Below are 22,187 nucleotides of genomic sequence, written 5' to 3'. Positions count from 1 at the left end.
GCATACAAGTCCTTCGGTTGATCTCTTTCCTCCCCTTTGACTCTCAAATTTTATGTTCATGGCAATTTGTGGAAGCTTTCTTTTGGAACTTTAGCTTTTAATATTGGCTTCTGTCAGTGAGTGATCAAGGCAGAATTTTAATATGCATAGAAAATTGATTGTAATTAAATGACAGTACCTTTTAGGGAGAACATTTGAACATCTAAATGGCCTCAAGAGAAGAGTAAATCTTCATAAGGTATTAATGAGACATGGAAATTTTCTTAAAATTCAAGTTAAATAGTAATGCATTTTCAACATAAAGTCATAAATGCTCTATTATATTTTGGATATTAGAGAAACAGTTTGTCACTTGGTAAATTTGTTTTTAATATATATATTCAAAATTTTCTAAAAGGAAGTTAGGAATACTATAATAAAGTATTATAGACAACTTTTAGTAAACTTTCCAAAAGGATACTGTTTAATATTTTCTTGGTCTGTTCTGAAGTTGACATTCTGGAAGAGTGGTAGGGCTGCATTTCCCTCTCTTGTGGAAGTATTTTGCTTACAAATAATCCAGTTTATCTACATGGGAAAATATTTTTCCTCCTTTAAAGCTAAAAATCTTGCCAAAACCAGTTTGGCTCAATGGATAGAGTGTCGGCCTGCGGACTGAAAGGTCCCGGGTTCGATTGCGGTCAAGGGCATGTACCTTGGTTGCAGGCACATACCCAGTAGGAGGTGTGCAAGAGGCAGCTGATCGATGATTCTCTCTCATCGATGTTTCTAGCTCTCTATCCCTCTCTCTTCCTCTCTGTAAAAAATCAGTAAAATATATTAAAAAAAAAAAAGCTAATAATCTTTCCTTTAGTGTATTAGTGCTGTGCAATAGAACTTTCTGCAATGATGGAAATGCTATGTTTCTGTGCTGTCTAACATATTTTGGCCACTATATGTGATTATTGAGTAATTAAAAGTGGCTATTGTGGCTGAGGAATTGAATTTTACATTTTATTCTTGAGTAGTGGCTACTACATCGGACAGCACAGCTCATTGCTTTTCTTTAAAAAAAAAGTCTATGAGATTATGAAATGGGGAACTAAGAGAAACTGCTATTACCTTGTTCCTTTGGGATGTGCCCCTCCAAGCCTATCACCTTAAATTTTTGTGTAAGAATGTTAAAATTTTGTCAGTTGGAAATTAGAATTAGGCTTACAAAATTTGACTTCATGGATAACTTTACTATTTAATCTGAGCTCTGTGATTAATAGGTAAGTTTTAAAGCTTGAAATATTTCTGAGCTATTATGTATTTATTTCTGCTTAGGGAAATCATAGAATGCATGTCTGATTTAAATGTAAGTAATGGTATAATGGCTATAGTGTGGATGTAGGGATGGTGTAGTGGCTCTAAAATACTGCTGGTTTTATCTGGTTTGTGTTTTTACAAATACTGTTGTATGGGTTTTGTTTTGTTTTGTTTTGTTTTGTTTTGTAAATATGTTTTTATTGACTTTTTTTTTTTTTTAAAGAGAGGAAGGAAGAGAGATTGAAACATCTTAAAAAGAAACATAGATCGGCTGTCTCCTGCACACTCCCAACTGGGGATTGAGCCCCCAGCCTTGGCATATGCCCTGATCTGGAATTCAACAGTAACCTCCTGGCTCCTAAATTGATGCTCACTGATCGTTGGCTGGGCTGTGTTTGTTAATCTTTATCCCAGAATATTTTTTCCACTGATCCGATTCCTCCCCTCCTTCCCCCGAGAGAGTGGAAGAAAAATGGTGGCAGAGAGAGAAAGAGAGAAACATGAATGTGAGACACATCCATTGGTTGCCTCTTGCACCAACTGGGGCCTCAGATCAAACCCCACTCTTTTGGCTTGAGTGTGCTCACTAACACTGAACCACACATGCCAGGACAGCAATTAATTTTTAAAATGCAAATACATTTTCTTAGACTGGCAGTTTTAGTTTTGCAGTTAATTGATGACATCAGACAAAATTTTTAAAAAAGGAATCTCTTTAGCCGAAACCTGTTTGGCTCAGTGGATGGAGCTTCAGCCTGCGGACTGAAGGGTCCTGGGTTCGATTCTGGTCAGGGGCGTGTGCCTTGGTTGCAGGCACATCTCCAATGGGGGTTGTATAGGAGGCAGCTGATTGGTGTTTCTCTCTCATCGATGTTTCTAGCTCTCTATCCCTCTCTCTTCCTCTCTGTGAAAAATCAATAAAATATATTTTAAAAAAAGGAATCTCTTTAAAAAGTTAATTTTAGAGCGAGAAAGAGAAACAGTGATGTGAGAGAGAAACATCTGCTGCTCTCCTGTACTTGTCCCGACAAAGGATTTAATCCTAATCTGCCACCCTTTGGTATACTAGCTGATGCTCCAACCAAGCCACACTGGCCAGGGTGAGATAACATTTTTGAGTTGGTATAGCATCAGCATTACTAGTATATAATGGTAGGGAAAAGAATTTAAAAAAAATTTATTCCTTGATTTGAGAGAGATACACATTGGTTTGTTGTTCTGCTTTCTTATGAATTCATTGGTTGCTTCTTGGGTGTGCCCTGACCAGAGATCCAGTATCAGGATGATGCTCTAACCAAGTCAGCTACCTGGCCAGTGCAGGGGAAAGAATTTTTTTTTGTTTTTAATTGCAGTTTTAATTTTATTTTTTAAAAATACATTTTTATTGATTTCAGAGAGGAAGAGAGGAGAGAGAGATACAAACATCAGTGATGAGAGAAACATTGATTGGCTGCCTCCTGCATGCCCCACACTGGTGATGACCCTGATAGGGAAATCTGTGACCTCTTGGTTCATAGGTTGATGTTCAACCACTGATCTACACTGGTTGGGCAAAGAGAAAGAATTTAAGTAGCACTTCCTTGTAAGATCCTAGTCCATAGTATGAGCCCCTGGTTGGTACATTAGAGATGAAATAGACTGTATTTTGGATACATTTGGTGGAATTTTGGACCTAAAAGCTTAGGTTTTTACTGCAAATTTAGATTGGATAAATTAATTCAAAAGTTGTAGTGCATTTTAAAGCTAGCTTAATGTAGTTAAAGTTCTTTTTTTTTTGTAATATATTTTACTGATTTTTTTTTTTTACAGAGAGGAAGGGTGTGTGTGTGTGTGTGTGTGTGTGTGTGTGTGTATGTGTGAGAGAGAGAGAGAGAGAGAGAGAGAGAGAGAGAGAGAGAGAGAGTGAGTTAGAAACATCCATGAGAGAGAAACATGGATCAGCTGCCTCCTGCACACCACCTACTGGGGATGTGCCCGCAACCAAGGTACATGCCCTTGACTGGAATCAAACCTGGGACTTTTCAGTCCGCAGGCTGACGCTTTATCCACTGAGCCAAATCAGTTTCGGCTAAAGTTCTTTATTACTTTCACCTGAACTCGGTTTCTGCCTTTTTTTTTTTTTTTTTTTTTTTTTAGCTTTAGTAAACCATATTTTTGAAGCAATATTTCACAAAAGTGTGGTCCATGTCTAACAGTTCCATTCTCTCCGTAGTATAAGAGGAAGGCCACTTATTTCCCCCTACCCTTCATTCTAGCAATGCTGATCTTATTCTATCTCAAAAATTATCTCACATCAACAGTCAGTTAACTGGGAATTTGTTAGAAACAAAAATGCAAGTTCTAGGGCTCCTTTGTATTATAGATCTAAGTCAGAAATTTTGGGTTTGGGATCCAACAATCTTGGGTGGTGGTATTTTTTTAGCCAGGGAATGGGACTATACTAAACTAACTGTGCCACACCAGCCCAGGGCATCATTTTTTTTTTTTTTTAATTTTTAAAAAAAATCCTCACCAGAGGGATATGTTTATTCATTTTTATTAGGGGTGGGGGGGCTGGGAGAGGCAGAGAGAAGAGGATTGAGGAAGGAGAAAGGAAGGAGAAAAGGGGAAGGAACATAGATTGGTTGCTTCTTGTACATACTTCAAATGGGACAGAATTAGGAACCTAGGTATGTGCTCTGAATGGGAATCGAATCTGCAAACTTTTGGTGTAGGCAGGGGTCCTCAAACTTTTTAAAGTGGGGGCCAGATCACGGTTCCTCAGAGAGCTGGAGGGCCGGACTATATGAACTACTAATTCCTACTGTAACACCTCGGCTGCGCTCACTGCCCAAAAAACCTGGCGGGCCGGATCAGACTCCTCTGCGGGCCACAGTTTGAAGACCCCTGGTGTAGGGGATGACACTCTAACCAGCTGAGCAATGCCAGCCAGGGCTTGGGTGTTATTCTGATGCTAAAGTTTGAGAACTATTGTTCTAATTAAAGAATTAGAAATTAACTGTATTTACTTATATTTAATTATGGAGGACTAAACCCTCTTCCCTCATGCTTTTTTTTTTTTTTTTTTTTTTAATATATCTATTGATTTCAGAGAGGAAGGAAGAGGGAAAGAGAGAGAGACATCAATGATGAGAAAAAAAATCATTGATTCACTACCTTCTACATACCCCAACTGGGGATTGAACTCGCATCAAACTGTGACTTCCTAGTTCATAGGTTGATGCTCAACCACTGAGCCACTGAAGCTGGGCTAATGTATGCTTCTTATAGAATGTTCAAATATTAATTAGACAATGCAAAATGTACTTAGTGGGCCTGTTCAGCATAATTTCTTTTTCTTTTTTTTCTTTTTTTTTCAAAAAGTAATCCAAGTTCAATATAATATATATATATATATATATATATATATATATATATATATATATATTTAAAATATATTTTATTGATTTTTTACAGAGAAGAGGAGAGAGGGACAGAGAGCCAGAAACGTCGATGAGAGAGAAACATCGACCAGCCGCCTCCTGCACACCCCCCACCGGGGATGTGCCCGCAACCAATGTACATGCCATTGACCGGAATCAAACCTGGGACCTCTCAGTCTGCAAACCGATGCTCTACCACTGAGCCAAACCGGTTTCGGCTGTTCAGCATAATTTCAAGTCATCTGTTATTTCAGGGAAGTTCTATTAATTATAATTTTACACTAGTGAAAGATCTTCCTACCCTTAGTACACTTACTTAGCATGATCACTTAACTTTTGTATACTTTTCCATAAAAATCAAACTATACTATACATTGTATTGTGATTTGAGTTTTCATTATATCTTTGACATCTTTTTGTGTCATTAGATTATTATTATTATTTTTTTAATCCTCACCTGAGGACATGCTTAGAGAGAGGAGGAGGAAGGATAAGAGAGAGAGAAACATTGATGTGAGAGAGAAACATTGATCAGTTGCCTTCCATTCTTGTCCCAAATGGGGATTGAACTGGCAACCTTTCAGTGCACCGGATTTGCTTAACCAACTGAGTGACTCAGGCCAGGCTAGATTCTTTTTAATGACAATATTTCACAGTATGAATATATGCTGTAAGTTATTTAATCAACTTTGTATTGATTAGACTTGAAGGCTATTTCCATTTTGCATCAGTGGGTTTCCTTATACTTATTAATTTAGTATTCTTCCAGTGGGGTATTTTAACCACTAATAAATAATAAGAGTAAAGATCATGTGGTTTGGAAAGGATTCCCTGGTAATCATTAGATTTAGTTCATGCAGTCTCTGTCTTAGGTAGTCACTTAGTTTCATGTTATTTTTATTTATTTATTTATTTTGTATTCCTTTCAGTTAAGAACCTGTAGTTTTACCTTTTGTGCAGACTGATGTAGGGACACAAGCTGGAAGGCAGGATTTGTATTGGTGGAGATAGTGAATTGTGCATAGATTCAAATTAGCATTTGCAGTGTGTGATCTTGGGCAGATAAATTCAACGTCTTTAGGCCTGTTTCAATATATGTGAAGGGAAAGTAACAACCTACTTCATAAGACTTGGCAAGGATAATGTTATAATGAATGGCTGGAATATAATAAGTACTTGGTAAAAGTTTTTCTGATGCTGGAAGTTAAAGAAATCTCTGCTTTCATTTCAAATACATTGATTGATTACTAATAATTCAATACACATTTAGAGAAGTGGTTCTCAAATAGGGTAGTTTTGTTTTCCAGGGGACATTTGACAGTGTCTGAAGACATTCTTTTTTTTTTTTCCTTTCATTTTTTTTATTAAGGCATTATATGTGTACATATCTTTTTTCCATTTTTTTTATTAAGGTATTATATGTGTACATATCTTACCATTGCCCTCCCCTCCCCCACTTCCATACATTCCCTCCCTCCCCAGAGTTTTTTGTCCATTGGTTATGCTTATATGCATGCATGCAAGTCCTTCGGTTGATCTCTTATCTCCCCCACATCTCCCTATCCTCCACACTGTAATTTGACAGTCTGTCTGTTGCTTTATTGTCTCTGTATCTATATTTTTGTTCATTAGTTAATAATGTTCTTTATTATCCATAAATGAGTGAGATCATGTGGTGTTTCTCTTTCATTGACTGGCTTATTTCACTCAGCATGATGTTCTCCAATTCCATCCAGGTTGCTGCAAATGATAAGAATTCCTTCTTTTTTATGGCAGCATAGTATTCCATTGTGTAGATGTACCATAGTTTTTGGATCCAATCATCTGCTGTTTGGATGATTGGATCCAAAAACAGGCACCTAGGCTGTTTCCAAATTCTGGCTATTGTAGATTGTGCTGCTCTGAACATAGGGGTGCATATTTCCTTTCCGATTGGTGTTTCTAGTTTCTTAGGATATATTCCTAGTAGTGGGATTACTGGGTCAAATGGGAGTTCCATTTTCAGTTTTTTGAGGAAACTCCATACTGTTCTCCACAGTGTATATCTTACCATTGCCCCTCCCCCCTCCACACACACTCACATACATGCCCTCATCCCCCAGAGTTTTGCGTCCATTGGTTATGCTTATAAGCATGGAAACATTCTTTTTTTTTTTTTTTAATATATTTTTATTAATTTTTTACAGAGAGGAAGAGAGGGACAGAGAGTTAGAGACATCGATCAGCTGCCTCCTGCACACCCCCCACTGGGGATGTGCCCGCAACCAAGGCACACGTCCCCGACTGGAATCGAACCCGGGACCCCACAGTCCGCAGGCCGACGCTCTATCCACTAAGCCAAACTGGCCTCGCCATGGAGACATTCTTGTTTGTCAAAACTGCGAGTTGGTTCTACTTACTTAAACATCCTATAATGTATGGGACAGGCCCTACCCCAACAAGAATTATATTTCCCATAATGTCAGTTGTCTCAGGTTAAAAAACCCTGATGTAACCCTTGCCAGTGTGGTTCAGTTGGTTGAGCATTGTCCTATGCACCAAGAGGTAGCTAGTTCTATTCCTGGTCAAGGCACATGCATGGGTTGCAGGCTTGATCCCTAGTAGGAGGTGTGCAGGAGGCAGCCTGTCATTTTTCTCTTCCTCTCTCCCCCTCAAATCAATAAAAACATACTTAAAACAAAATACACAAACCCTGATGTGGAGCTATTTAAAATCAGGAACAATATAAACTTAAAAAAAGAGTGATGGAATGGGAAATTGTGACCACATTAACATTTTCCTTGGGCCAAGAAGTATAAAAAATTGAACTCATTGCCAACAGTGAAGAATTACTAGATTTAATAAAAATAGAAATTTCTTGCTTCCCTAAACAACAACAACAACAACAACAACAACAAACACCTACACTAAGCCATGGCTGGTGGTCTCAGTGGTTAGAGCTTTGGCTTGAACACTGAAGAGTCTTGGGATCAGTTATCAGTTAAGTGCATGAACCTGCATTGCAGATGCCACCCCCAGCTCTAGTCAGGCTGCTTGCGAGAGGCACCCAATTGATGTTTCTCTCTCACACATCCATGTTTCTCCCTCCATCTCTAAAAATCAATGGGAAAAATACCTTCAGGGGATGATTAACAACAACAAAGGGAAGATGTGAAATTTATATGACTGAATCTGAAGAGGTGATTCCCTCTAGAAATATTCTTTAATTTTGCAAAGGCCTCACCATGTTCTCTTATCCTCCTACCCCCAAACATCCATCCATCCATCCATCCATCCATCCATCCATCCATCCATCCATCCATCCATCTATCTATCTATCTAAAAGCCAAGCAACCTGAACAGCAGATAAAGAACGACTGGTCGCTATGACATGCACTGCGGCGGCCAACCAAGCTTGATGGGGGCTCTGATCAGTCTCCCCAAATGCCCACTACCCATCTACCCTGGCTGACTCATCCCCAACCTGCCCCCTCTACCCTGATTGGGGGCAAGGCCAGCTGGTCAACTTTCCACATCCCCTCCCTGCCACTACCTGGCTCTGATCAGCCCCTATTGGGGTGCTGGCCAGATGGACTCCACCCTTGCATGAACTCATGCACCACGCCTCTAGTCTTATATAATAAAGAGGTAATATGCAAATTAACCTTCAAGCTCTCACAAGATGGCTGCCTATGACTAGGCTGGCAGGGGGGTTAGTGAGGGATGACCAAACGAATGAACACCAGGCTGTGTGGGGTGACCAGGCGGCAGGGGCATTAGTGGGCCTAAACTGGCAGTTGGAGAGGGTGCAGAGCCTCTAGTTTTATTATAAAATATTTGAGACAGAAATGAATATGCATACACCCATCACTTAGATTCCAAGTTAAATGTTTTGATATATATTATATTTATATTAAATATTTTTGTTGATTCATCGATAGGGAGGGGAAGAGAGAATCATCTACGGGGGAGAGATATCAATCTGTTGCCTCTTGCATGCCTTTTACTGGGGATTGAACCCTTAACCTGGGCATGTGTCCTGTCTGGGAATCAAGCCACTCTAGTTGGGCTGTATATGTTATGTCACATATCTGGTTCATCTCTTTTTATTCATTAGTCCATGACTGAAATGCTAAAGTCCAGTATTTTTTTTTTTTTTTTAATACATCTTTATTGATTTTAGAAAGGAAGGGAAAAGAAGAGGAAGAGAGAGATAGAAACATCAATGATGAGAGAGTGTTATTGATAGGCTGCCTCCTGCATGCCTCACACTGGGGATGTAGCTGCAACCTGTATATGTGGCCTCATCACATATGCCCTGACCGGGAATTGAACCGTGACTTCTGGTTCATAGATAGACACTCAACCACTGAATCACCATTTTTTTTTTTTTTTTTTTTTTAAGGTATTTGAAATCTACATATAGTAAAATGCACAACTTGTATGATTTAGTGATTTTTTTTTTCCCAAATCCTTATCTGAGGAGATATTTCCATTTTTAGAGATGGAAAGATGGAAATGTTGATGTGAGAGAAACACATCATTTGGTTGCCTCTTGCAATGGAGTTACATACTCTCGACCAGAATTGAACCTGGAACCCTTCAGTCTGCTCCAACGCTCTATCCACTGAGCCAAATGGGCTAGGGCTGATTTGGTAATTATAATCATTTGTTTAATTCAAACTCCTATCAAAATATAGAACATTACTGCCATTCTTGACATTTCCTTGCGTCCCTTCCTATTTGCAATTATACCTGACTGCATTTAAATTCAAGACTCCATTCCTAAAATGTACATCACAGCGTATCACAGGTTATATGATATATTAAATACATAGTAACTATCCCTAGTTAGTTACTCATTAAATATTTTCTAGTACTACTTCTATTAAGTGTAAAAAACAAAGTGTGCATTTTGAATATCTGTAAAAAGTTTGGATTCATTTGTCTTTGTAATATTAACTCTGTAGATAGATTTTTGCGTAACTGTAGTACATTGAAGCTGTTGTTAATATTTTAGGGATTGAATAAAGAGCTCTTGTGACCTTCAGACTTTTTTCATAAGATATATATTTGTACTCTTACAAATGCATAGGAAGCCTCTTTTACATCTCTCTGGAGAGTTCCCACAACACAAAGAAAAAGAACATACTTGTATTAGTAAGTTTACCAGTTTGTTGTTTATTGTTTTATATGCCTACATTCTATACCTTCTTTTCAAGAAGTATCATCTTTTGTGATTTCTAGTTTATAAGTGCATGTGCACTTGCTTTTCTATGTAATGGAGAGAACTCTTATAGACCGTGTGTGTGTGTGTGTGTGTGTGTGTGTGTGTGTGTGTGCTTCTTTCAATATACTAATGCTAAGAAATGTGTAGCTCATGAAAGTTTCTGCAGAAGTGATTAACAATATATGATAGTTTTCACAGATAATCTATAATAATAAAAGCTTAATATGCTAATTAGACTGGACAGCTGAATGACCTTCTGGATGTCCTTCCGGACGAAGCTGAGGTGGTGAGGGCTGAGGCAGCGGGACCAAGGCAGAGGTTGTTAGGGGCTATCAGGCAGGTGAGCAGGTAATGGTGATTAAGCAGGCAGGCCAGTGATTAGGGTGATCAGGCAGGCAGGTGAGTGGTTGGCCTCTTAGTCTATAATAATAAAAGCATAATATGCTGATTAGACTAGACGTCCTTCCTGACTAAGCTGGGGCTGTGAGGGAAGCCTAGGTTCCTGTTGCCTGCCCGCGGCCGGGGGAAAGGAAGGCCTACACTTGCACAAATTTTGTGCATCAGGCCTCTAGTATCAAAGAAAAATGGAAATAGAAAAGAAAGGTGATTAATCTGACATTGGAGAGGTAGATGTTTTATTAAGATATTGATAAATATTGCCCTGATTGCTGTGGCTCAGTTGATTGGGCTTCATCCTGTGCATGGAAAATTTTCCCGTTTGATTCCTGGTCTGGGCACATGACTATGTTGTGGCTGGATACCTGATAGGGGGCATGCAAGAGGCAGCCCATCAATGTGTGTCTTTCCTTTCCTTGTTCTCTAAAATATCAATGGAAAAAAATATATAAAAAAATGCATGGACATTTTGTTTTTATAGTAGTTTCTAGTAATAGCAACTGGTACTTGGTTTTGAATAGTTATTATGTACAGTATTTTAACATATGTAAGAGATTTTAAAATATATTGCTTGGAATAATTAGTAGTGTGTAATTTTTTATGAGCAGATAACCTTTACGTGATGGCTTTTATTAGGACATTGAGCTTGGGATTTTCTAGAACATTTAAAATTACTTACTTTTTATATTTTTTTTATTGATTTCAGAGAGAGGGAGATAGAAACATCAATGATGAAAGCCCCCTACAGGGGATTGAGCCAGCAACCTGGGCATGTGCCCTGAATGGGAATTGAAATGTGACATCTTGGTTCTTAGGTCTGACACTCAGTGGTGGGGCTAAAATTAATTAATTTTTAAAATTAACTTTAATTTTTGCTACCAAAATTGAAAGACACAGAAACAAAGTGGTTCTATCAGTCATTTCTTAAAGCTACCCAGCGAGTGTCCCTAGAAACAAACCACTCTTATAAATTTTTTGTGTTGATATCATTAAAAAGTGATTTTTCCTCTTAAAAAGGAATCCAGAACACTGGCTGAAATTGCAAAAGCAGAGCTGGATGGCACCATTTTGAAGAGCAGACCTCTCCGAATTCGTTTTGCTACACATGGAGCAGCCCTGACTGTCAAGAACCTTTCTCCAGTTGTTTCCAATGAGCTTCTAGAGCAAGCATTTTCCCAGTTTGGTCCAGTAGAGAAAGCGGTTGTGGTTGTGGATGATCGCGGTAGAGCTACTGGAAAAGGTTTTGTAGAATTTGCAGCGAAACCTCCTGCACGAAAGGCTCTGGAAAGGTGTGGTGATGGGGCATTCTTGCTAACAACGTAAGTTTAAATATCTTGTTATTTCCTAGGCAGTTACATATGGGTTTCTTTCTATTTTGAATTTCTGTGTTTCCTTGTAGTTCATACTGTTTTGGCATATGGTCAGTAGGTATTGAGTAAAGACTCAGTGAAGATTAATAAGGGATTTTTGTGTACCTCTAGGAATTGGGGGTCATACTTTCATCTAACAAGTATATGGATTCATATTTGAATCTTAGGAATGTTTCAGATTATGATTTTCATTTAACTTTTGAACATCTATTATATGCAAAGCAAAATTCTATAGAGGAGATAATTTGGGTTAAGTTTCAAACCAATAAAATAGATATGGTAATAAAGCAAGTCACATGAATTTTTTGGATTCCCAGTCCATGTAAAAGTTAGGTTTGTTATTAAAGTCTATTAAGTGTGCAGTATTATGTCTAAAGTACATACTTTAATTTAAAAATACTTTATTGCATAAAAAAAGCAAATGCTATTGAAAAAATGGCAATGATGGTAGACTGGTGGACACAGGGTTGTCCCCAAACTTCAATTTATAAAAGCACAATATCTGTGAAGTGCAATAAAACAAGGTATGTCTATCCTATATAATAAAAGCCTAGGTGGTGTCACACCCTCACACAAAGCTTTCAGGTCATCACAAGATGGCCACCACAAGATGGCTGCCCCCATGTCATCACAAAATGGTCACCACAAGATGTCTGGCAGGGGAGGGTAGTTGGGGGCGACCAGGCAGGCAGGGGAGGGCAGTTGGGGGCCATCAACCTGGCAGGGGAGCAGTTAGACATTAGTCATGCTGGCAGGAGAGCAGTTAGGGGGCGATTTGATTGGCAGGCCTAAGTGGTTAGGGGCAATCAGGCAAGCAGGTGAGCGGTTAGGAGCCAGCAATTCCGGATTGCAAGAGGGATATCTGACTGCCGGTTTAGGCCTATTCCCTGTAAACCAGCAGTAGGACATCCTTTGAGGGGTCCCAGATTGGAGAGGGTGCAGGCCGGGCTGAGGGACACTTCCCCCTCGCCGCCATGCACGATTTTCATGCACTGGGTCTCTAATTCAAATAATAAATGAAAGAATAACATGTTCATCAACTTTATTGGGGTATAGTAATTTACATACATCAAAGTGCACTCAATTTTAAATCAGTGAGTTTTAACAAATCATATGTATTCACACAATGTACCAGCATAAGATAAAGAATATTTCCATCATCCAACAAAAGTACTTTTGTGTCCTTTTGCATTTATTTCCCACTCCTTATCCCTGTCATACACAGCTATTGATCTATTACTATAAATTAGTTTTGCCTTTTCTAATATTTCATAAAAATGGAAACATATAGTATGTACTCTTGGTGTCTGATTTTATTTTGCTTAGCATAATGTTTAGAAGATTGCATCCTTATAGTTGTATTCATATTTTGTTCTTTTGTCATGCCTTAGTTTTATTCCATCATATGTTTATAACCACGGTTTGTCCAGTGACCTAAGGGTGGACATTCAAATTTCTTCCGAATTTTGACTATTATGAATAAAGCTATGATGAGCATTTGTGTATAAGACTTATGAACATTATGCTTTCATGTGGCTTCGGTATATTTAAGAGTTAATGGCTATATATTCACCCTTATAAAAAACTGCCAAGCCCTAGCTGGTTTGGTTCAGTGGGTAGAGTGTGGACCTGTGGACTGAAGGGTTCCGGGTTCGATTCTGGACAAGGGCATATGCCTGAGTTGTGGGCTTGGACCCTCCTTCCCCCTGTAGGGGGCATGCAGAAGGCAGCCAATCAAAGGTTCTTTCTCATCATTGATGTTTCTGTCTCTCTACCAATATCTCTCTCCCTTCCTCTCTGAAATCAACAACAAAAAAATTTAAAAAAAGAAAAAAAATGGCCAAACCCTTCCAAAATGGTTATACCATTTAACTCTCCCACCAGCATTAAATGGGAAAGTTTTAGTTGCTCCATATCTCTATAAACACTTCATAGTGTCTCTTTCTTTTAGGTATTTTGAGTGTAGAATATCTACACAATAGGTCTCATTGTGGTTTAAATTTTATATTCTAATGACTAATGATGAGTATCTTTTCATGTCCTCTTTACTCTTTTTATATCTTTTGTAAAGTATTGAAAACTTTTTTTTATTATTTTTTAAATTTTATTTATTTACTTAAAAAATATATTTATTGATTTCAGAGAGGAAGAGGGAAGGAGATTGATACATCAGTGATGAGAATCACTGATAGGCTGCCTCCTGCATACCCCCTACTGGGGATTGAGCCCGCAAGCCAGGCATGTGCCCTCGACTGGAATTGAACATGGGATCCTTCAGTCTCCAGGCTGATGCTCTATCCACTGAGCCAAGCTGATTAGGGCGAAAGCTTTTTTTTTTTTTTTTTTTTTTAATTGGGTGGTTTGTTTTATCGCATTAACAAATTTGGGAACAGGTGTGTATTATGACTATTTGTTCTGGACTGGGTTTTTAATTCATAGTGTTCTGCAAAGGGCAGAAATGTTTATATTTTTTGAAGTCTAATTTATCAAATATATATTTAAAAAAATATATTTCATTGATTTTTTACAGAGAGGAAGGGGGAGAGAGAGAGAGATAGAAACATGGATGAGAGAGAAACATCCATCAGCTGCCTCCTGCAAACCCCCTCTTGTGGATGTACCCGCAACCAAGGTACATGCCCTTGACCAGAATCAAACCTGGGATGATTCAAATGTATTTTGAATGGCTCAAATAAATTTTTTTTATGTTTTGTGCATTTTGTAATGTATTAAATCATTGTTTTTCCTAAGGTAGGTAATAAAGCATTTCTTGTGTTTTCTTGAGAAATTTTATAGCTTTTTTATTTATACCGGTAATCCATTTGGAGTATAAGGTAACAATTCATATACCGTATTTTCCGGTGTATAAGACGACTTTTGAAACGAAAAAAAGTCAACAGAAAATCGGGGGTCATCTTATACGCCGAGTATATCCCGAAAAAGTTTCGATATGCCGCTAAACGAATTTTCCAACTCGATCCCGAAAATCGTCTGGATATGCCACTAAACGAATTTTCCAACTCGATCCCGCACCAATCACTGCAAGGCTGCTCAGATCGCCTCTCTAACTCAGCCAATCCAAGCAAGCTTTTTATGCATGCAAATTATACATGTTCTGTACCCGAAGCTACACTGTGTTCTAGTAAAAAGTCTGCTCAGATTGGCCAGAGTCAGAGAGGCGGTCTATTATAACCTTTGAACCTTTGCTTGTTGTGATTGGCTCACCGTGGTACATACAGTTGCAGCACAGGAACGTTCTGTGTAGCCAAAGCTGCTGTATCAGGACACGTACAGTGAGTTAAAAGGTACCGTAATAGAACATTCTGTGTGTAGCTGAAGCTACAGTACTGTATAACCCCGGCCTAAAAGATTAGTGGGTGTACAACAAATGGCTGGTAGAAAAGAACCCATTATGGTTCCAGCAAGAAGAAGGAAATTTGAAGCCAGTTTCAAACTGAAAGTTGTAAACTTTGCCAAGGAACACAATAACTGTGCTGCGGCAAGACAATATGGAGTAACAGAAAAGATGGTCCGAGACTGGAAAGCAAATGAAGATGCATTAAAGAGTATGCCAAGGAGTAAGTGTGCAGTAAGAAGAGGCATCCCTTATTGGCCAGACTCGAAAAGCATGTAGCAGACATGGTTCTTGAGCATCGTCAAAATGGTTATGTAGTGACACAAAACAAAATACGTATGTTTGCACTTCAGTGGGCCAAATCTAACCCACATAATAACAAAGGATTTAAGGCCACTGTATCCTGGAGTACTAGGTTCTTGGAAAGGCACAATCTGGTACTGAGGCAAAAAACCAAAACTGCACAAAAATTACCTGCAGATCTTGATGGCAAAGTAAGTCTTTTCCATCAATATGTAATACAACAGCGCAAGAAACGGTTATGCATTAAGTCAGATCAGAAATATGGATGAAACTTCTATGAATTTCGATGTGGTTGGAAATAAAACTGTTAATCCAAAAGGTGCAAAAACAGTGTTAATTAAAACAACAGGACATGAGAAGTCCAGTTTTACAGTGGTACTAGCATGTACAGCTGATGGTGCCAAACTAAGACCAATGATTATTTTTAAAAGAAAAACAATGCCAAAAATCAAGTTCCCTGTTGGAGTTTTTGTGCATATGAATGAAAAAGGATGGATGGATGAAGAAGGGGTAAAGCTATGGCTTGATAATGTATGGAGTAGGCGACCAGGTGGACTTCGTCAAGAACGTAGCCTAGAAGATGGCTGCGCCCAGGTAAACACCTAGCCGCAGCTGCACACAACAATTTCAATAAAATACAACTAAAATATAAAACGGACATTACCCAGAACTACAGGAAAGTTGACTGACTGGAAATTCTACAGCGAGAAGCAAGGAGAAAACCAGAAGGAAGCGCGGAGGAGCCAGAAAAGCCCAAGGTACGGAGACGCCGCGTGCACGGAGAGGACGGAGCCGGAGAGGAGGGGGAGGCAGAGTGCCTGGTGGGCGTTCCCTAGCGGAAATGAGATAAAACTCAGACTGTGCTGGGCCCCCGACTACTCTGAACCCCAGTTCTAGGCCAGACCCCAGGGATTCAGGTTCAGCCATAGGGAGCTGGGCTGCGAGGCGGAACCCTGGGGAGCGGCGAAAGGAGGTCCCGGAGGCACGCACACTGGGCGCAGAGAAGGGACAGTCAGCTGTGCCGCGGGATTGCCCTGACGGGAAGGAGACTGGGGCTCCAGACTGCTCTGTACGCCACCTCCAACTCCACTTCCAACTGAACTGAACCCCAATACCGGGCTCATTGTGGGAGAGCATAGACTGTTTGGCAGCAGGCAAAAATCGAGGGCACCTTTCTCTCAGAGGCGCCGCAGCGAGCACTGAAGGACCCACATAGGGCGGGGCTGACGGAAGCCAAAGCTGCAGGCTCCACCCTGAAACCCCGTCCCGTCTGTAACTGCGAAATGCGACAACAAAATAGATCACAAACGAAAGAAATGGAGGACAAAAAGCGTCTGGATATAGAGTTCAAATCTACGCTTATAAGGTTTTTTAAGAATTTCCTAGAAAAGATGGATAAGACCTATGAGGATATGAAAAGAGATCAACTAGAATTAATAAGGAGTCATCAAGAAATGATAAGGGATCAACAAGAAATAAAGAATACATTGTCTGAAATAAAAAATATTTTACAGAGTCCTAAAAACAGAAGGGAAGATCGCAAGAATCAAGTCAAAGATTTGGAACATAAAGAGCCAGAAGACACTCCTCCACAGAAGCTAGAAGGCAAGAGAATCCAGAAAATTGAAGATAATGTAAGAAACCTCTGGGACAACTTCAAGCGAACCAACATCAGAATTATGGGGGTCCCATAAGATGAGAGAGAGCAAGATAATGAAAACATACTGAAAGAAATAGTGACAGAAAACTTCTCCCACCTGGTGAAAGAATTAGACTTACAAGTTCAGGAAGTGCACAGAATTCCAAACAAAAGGAATCCAAAGAGGACCACACCAAGACAAATCATAATTAAAATTCCAAGAGCAAAAGACAAAGAGAGAATATTAAAAGAAGCAAGAGCAAAGAAGGTAGTTACCTATAAAGGAGCACCTATACAATTGTCAGCTGACTTCTCAACAGAAACCATGCAGGCCAGAAGGGAATGGCAAGAAATATTCAAGGTGATGAATAGTAAGAACCTACAGCCAAACATAATCTATCCAGCAAAGCTATCACTCAGAACTGAAGGTCAGATAAAGAGCTTCACTAATAAAAAAAAGCTAAAGGAGTTCATCAACACCAAACCAGAATTATATGAATTGCTGAAGGGGGTTCTTTCAGAAGAGAAAGTAAACAAAGATAAAAATTATGAACAACAAATACGTAACTATCAACAAGTGAATCTAAAAACCAAGGATATTTAAAAAAATCTGATGAATAATAGTAACTGTTGAATATAATAGAATCAGTGGTATGGAAGGGGAGAGAACTGACGATTCTTGGGGAAAAGGGGAGAGGGGGGTGTGTGAAGAGACTGAACATAAACTGTGCACCTATGGATGAGGACAATGGGGAGTGGGGAAAGGGCAGAGGGTGGGGTGGGAACCTGGTGGAGGAGAGCAATGGTGGGGGGGGAAAGAAGGAACATTTGTAATAATATGAACAATAAAAACGTACTAAAATAAATAAATAAATAAATAAATAAATAAAAAAAGGAACATTTGTAATAATATGAACAATAAAAACGTACTAAAATAAATAAATAAATAAATAAATAAATAAATAAATTTAAAAAAAAAAAAAAAAAAGAACGTAGCCTACTGGTGTGGGATATGTTCAGGGCTCATTTAACTACCAGCACAAAGAACAGGCTGGCAAGAATAAACACAGATGTGGCAGTTATTCCTGGAGTATTGACATCATTGGTACAGCCACTGGATGTGTGCCTAAACAAGCCATTTAAAGATCGCATTAGAGAACAGTGGAATGAGTGGATGGTTAGCGGCGAAAAGTTATTCACAAAAGGAGGAAACATGCGTGCGCCACAATTGGATGCTTTGTGTAACTTTGTCATAAAAGCCTGGAATGATATTACTGAAGAAACAGTAATCCGGTCTTTCAAGAAGTGTGGCATATCAAATTCTTTGGACGGTATGGAGGATGACTTCTTGTGTCAAGATGAAGGGGAAGCCGAAGCTGAAGCCACACCATCTATTCGGAATTTGATCCATATGATGACTGTCTTACAAATGTACCACAAGAGGTCACTGATGAACTTATGATGTCAGAAGAAGAACATGATGAGGATTTTGAAGGATTTTAAGCTCACAATGCTCCTCTGCCTAGAAAAACCTCTTATCATCCCAGTCAGTCACAAACAAGCGTTTTCTGCAAGTTCTTCATGTAATTTTCTTTCCAGATGATGCCATCATTGTTAATGTTCTCTTTTGGATTTCTTGTTTCTCGGTCAAGTTCATGGCATTGCCATTTGTGAAGAGACCTTCCATTTATCGTATCAATGTACGGTATATTACGGTATGTTTGAAAAATGTTATTCATTAAAAATTTAATTACCAAAAGAACTGGTGTTGCCTTGGAAGTGGGGGGTAGTCTTATACAGTGAATATAGGCCTAAACTTATGTTTTAACTGTAAAATTAGAGGGTCGTCTTATACGCCCGGTTGTCTTATACGCCGGAAAATACGGTAGGTACCCATTTGTTCCAACACCATTAATTGGAAAGAGTATTTATTTCTTCTTCGTTACCTTTTATCTTTATCAAAAGTCTGGAAAAGAAAACCTGCACACTTTCTCTTTCCTTGACCTGTACTGTTCTTTCTTTAGCCTATGCTTTTTTTTTTTTTTTAATATATTTTTTTAATTAAATTATTATTTTTGTACATATACCAATGCCCCCCCTCCCGTACATACCCTCCTTCCCCAGAGTTTTGTGTCCATTGGTTGTGCTTATATGCATGTATACAAGTCCTTCGGTTGATCTCTTATCTCCCCCAGATCTCCCCAACCTCCCCGCTGTAATTTGACAGAATGCTTGTTGCTTTACTGTCTCTATATCTATCTTTTGGTTCTTCAGTTTATAATGTTCTTTATCATCCATAAATAAGTGAGGTCATGTGGTGTCTCTCTTTCATTGACTGGCTTGTTTCACTCAGCATGATGTACTCCAATTCCATCCAGGTTGCTGCAAACGATGAGAATTTTTTCTTTTTTATGGCAACATAACATTCCATTGTAGAAATGTACCATAGTTTTTGGATCCAATCATCTGCTGATGGGCACCTAGGCTGTTACCAAATCCTAGCTATTGCAAATTGTGCTGCTATGAACATAGGGGTGCATATATCCTTTCTGATTGGTGTTTCTAGCTTCTTGGGATATATTCCTAGGAGTGGGATTACTGGGTCAAATGGGAGTTCCATTTTCAGTTTTTGAGGAAGCTCCATACTGTTCTCCACAGTGGTTGCACCAGTCTACATTCCCACCAGCAATGCGCGAGGGTTCCTTTTTCTCCGCAACTTCGCCAACACTTGTCGTTTGTTGATTTGTTGATGTTGGCCATTCTGACAGGTGTGAGATGGTACCGCATTGTTGTTTTTATTTGCATTTCTCAGATAATTAGTGACTTTGAGCATGTTTTCATGTGCCTCTTGGCCTTCCTTCTGTCTACTTTTGAGAAGATTCTATTTAGATTCATTGCCCATTTTTTAATTCGGTCATTTATCTTCCTTTTATTTAGTTGTATAAGCTGTCTGTAGATGTTGGAGATTAAACCTTTATCAGTGATAACATTTGCAAATACGTTCTCCCATACAGAGGGCTTTCTTGTTGTTTTGTTGGTGGTTCCTTTTGCTGTAAAAAAGCTTTTTATTTTGATGTAGTCCCATTTGTTTATTTCCTCTTTAGCTTCCATTGCCCTAGGGGCAGTATCAGTGAAGAAGTTCTTTTGGCATATGTCTGAGATTTTGCTGCCTGTGGATGCCTCCAGTATTTTTATGGTTTTCCGTCTTATGTTTAAGTCCTCTATCCATTTTGAGTTTATTTTTGTGTATGGTGTAAGTTGGTGATCCAGTTTCATTGTTTTGCATGTATCTGTCCAATTTTCCCAACACTATTTATTGAAGAGACTGTCTTGACTCCACTGTATGTTCGTGCCTCCTTTGTCAAATATTAACTGAGCATAGTGATTTGGGTTGATATCTGGGTTCTCAATTCTGTTCCATTGATCTATATGTCTGTTCTTGTGCCAGTACCAGGCTGTTTTGAGAACAGTGGCTTTGTAATACAGCTTGAAATCTGGTATTGAGATCCCACCTACTTTACTCTTCTTTTTCAGGATTGCTGTGGCTATTCGGGATCTTTTGTTGTTCCAAATGAACTTTTGAAGAGTTTTTTCTAGGTCAGTGAAATATGCCGTTGGTATTTTAATTGGGAGTGCATTGAACCTAGATTGCTTTGGGAATTATGGACATTTTGATGATGTTGATTCTACCAATTAATGAACATGGTATGTTCTTCCATCTGTTTACATCTTCCTCTATCTTTTTTCAGTGTCGTGTAGTTTTCCGTGTATAGGTCTTTTACCTCCTTAGTTAAGTTTATTCCAAGGTATCTTAATTTTTTTGGTGCGATAGTAAATGGGATTGCCTTTTTAGTCTCTGTTTCTGCAAGTTCACTGTTGGTGTACAGAAATGCCATAGATTTCTTGGCGTTAATTTTGTATCGTGCTACATTGCCAAATTCATTTATTAAGTCAATTAGTTTTTTAATGGAGTCTTTTGGGTTTTTTATGTACAATATCATGTCATCTGCAAATAAGGATAACTTTATGACTTCTTTTCCAATTTCGATGCCTTTTATATCCTCTTCTTGTCTAATTGCAATGGCTAGTACTTCCAGTACTATGTCAAAAAGGAGTGGTGAGAATGGGCAACCCTGTCTTGTTCCTGTTCTTAGAGGGAATGGTTTTAGTTTTGCCCATTGAGTATGATGTTGGCTGTGGGTTTATCATATATAGCTTTTATTATGTTGAGGTATGATACTTGTACTCCCACCTTGTTGAGAGTTTTTATCAAAAAAGGGTGTTGGATTTTATCAAATGCTTTTTCTGCATCAATTGATATGACTATATGATTTTTATCTCTCAGTTTGTTTATGTGATATATCACGTTTATTGATTTGCGGATATTGTACCATCCTTGCATTCCTGGAATAAATCCTACTTGGTCGTGGTGTATCATCTTTGTGATGCTCTGCTGGAGCCGATTTGCTAGAATTTTGTTGAGGATTTTGGCATCTATGTTCATGAGGGATATTGGCCTGTAATTCTCTTTCATTGAGTTGTCTTTATCTGGTTTTGGTATTAGGGTGATGCTGGCTTCATAGAAGGAGTTTGTAAGTGTTCCTTCCTCTTGGATTTTTTGTAATAGTGTGAGGAGGATAGGTTTTAGTTCTTCCTTGAATGTTTGGTAAAACTCTCCTGTGAAGCCATCTGGCCCTGGGCTTTTGTTTGCTGGAAGCTTTTTGATGACTGTTTCAATTTCTTCCCAAGTTACTGTTCTATTGAGATTTATAGATTCTTCCTGATTGCGTTTTGGAAGGTTGTATTTCTCTAGGAATATGTCCATTTCCTCCAGGTTGTTCAGTTTATTGGAATAGAGTTGTTCGTAATATTTTGTAACAATCCTTTGTATTTCGGCGGGGTCTGTTGTTATTTCACCTTTTTCGTTTCTGATTTTGTTTATTTGCGTCCTCTCTCACTTTGTTTCTTGATTAGCCTGGCTAGAGGTTCATCTATCTTGTTTATCCTTTCGAAGAACTAGCTCTTGGTTTTGTTGATCTTATGTATTGTTTCTTTGGTCTCTATGTCATTTATCTCTGCTCTAATTTTTGTTATTTCCTTCCTTCTGCTTACACTGGGCTTTTCTTGTTCTTTTTCTAACTCTTTGAGTTGTAGAGTTAGATCATTTGTTACCATTTTTTCTAGTTTTTTCAATATAGCCTAT

General features: G+C 38.7%; 1 protein-coding gene across 8 annotated transcripts in view; it reads left to right on the top strand.

The window, feature by feature from the left end:
• Positions 1-22,187, top strand: part of PSPC1 (paraspeckle component 1) — a 136,858-nt gene that overhangs the window by 1,977 nt on the left and 112,694 nt on the right. For all 8 annotated transcript variants that reach the window (XR_014794594.1, XR_014794595.1, XR_014794596.1 and 5 more), the window contains exon 2: positions 11,335-11,636. Coding sequence is in view for 1 of the 8 variants with exons in the window: in XM_084878583.1 (XP_084734709.1) it covers positions 11,335-11,636 (302 nt within the window). In the remaining 7 variants the exon portion in view is untranslated. The remainder of the gene's footprint in view (positions 1-11,334; positions 11,637-22,187) is intronic.

Source organism: Pipistrellus hanaki (assembly GCF_964339955.1).
Source record: "Pipistrellus hanaki genome assembly, chromosome: 3".
Classification (NCBI taxonomy): Eukaryota; Metazoa; Chordata; class Mammalia; order Chiroptera; family Vespertilionidae; genus Pipistrellus; species Pipistrellus hanaki.
The sequence above is the reverse complement of the archived record's forward strand: the minus strand, read 5'-3'. Positions and strand labels throughout refer to the sequence as shown.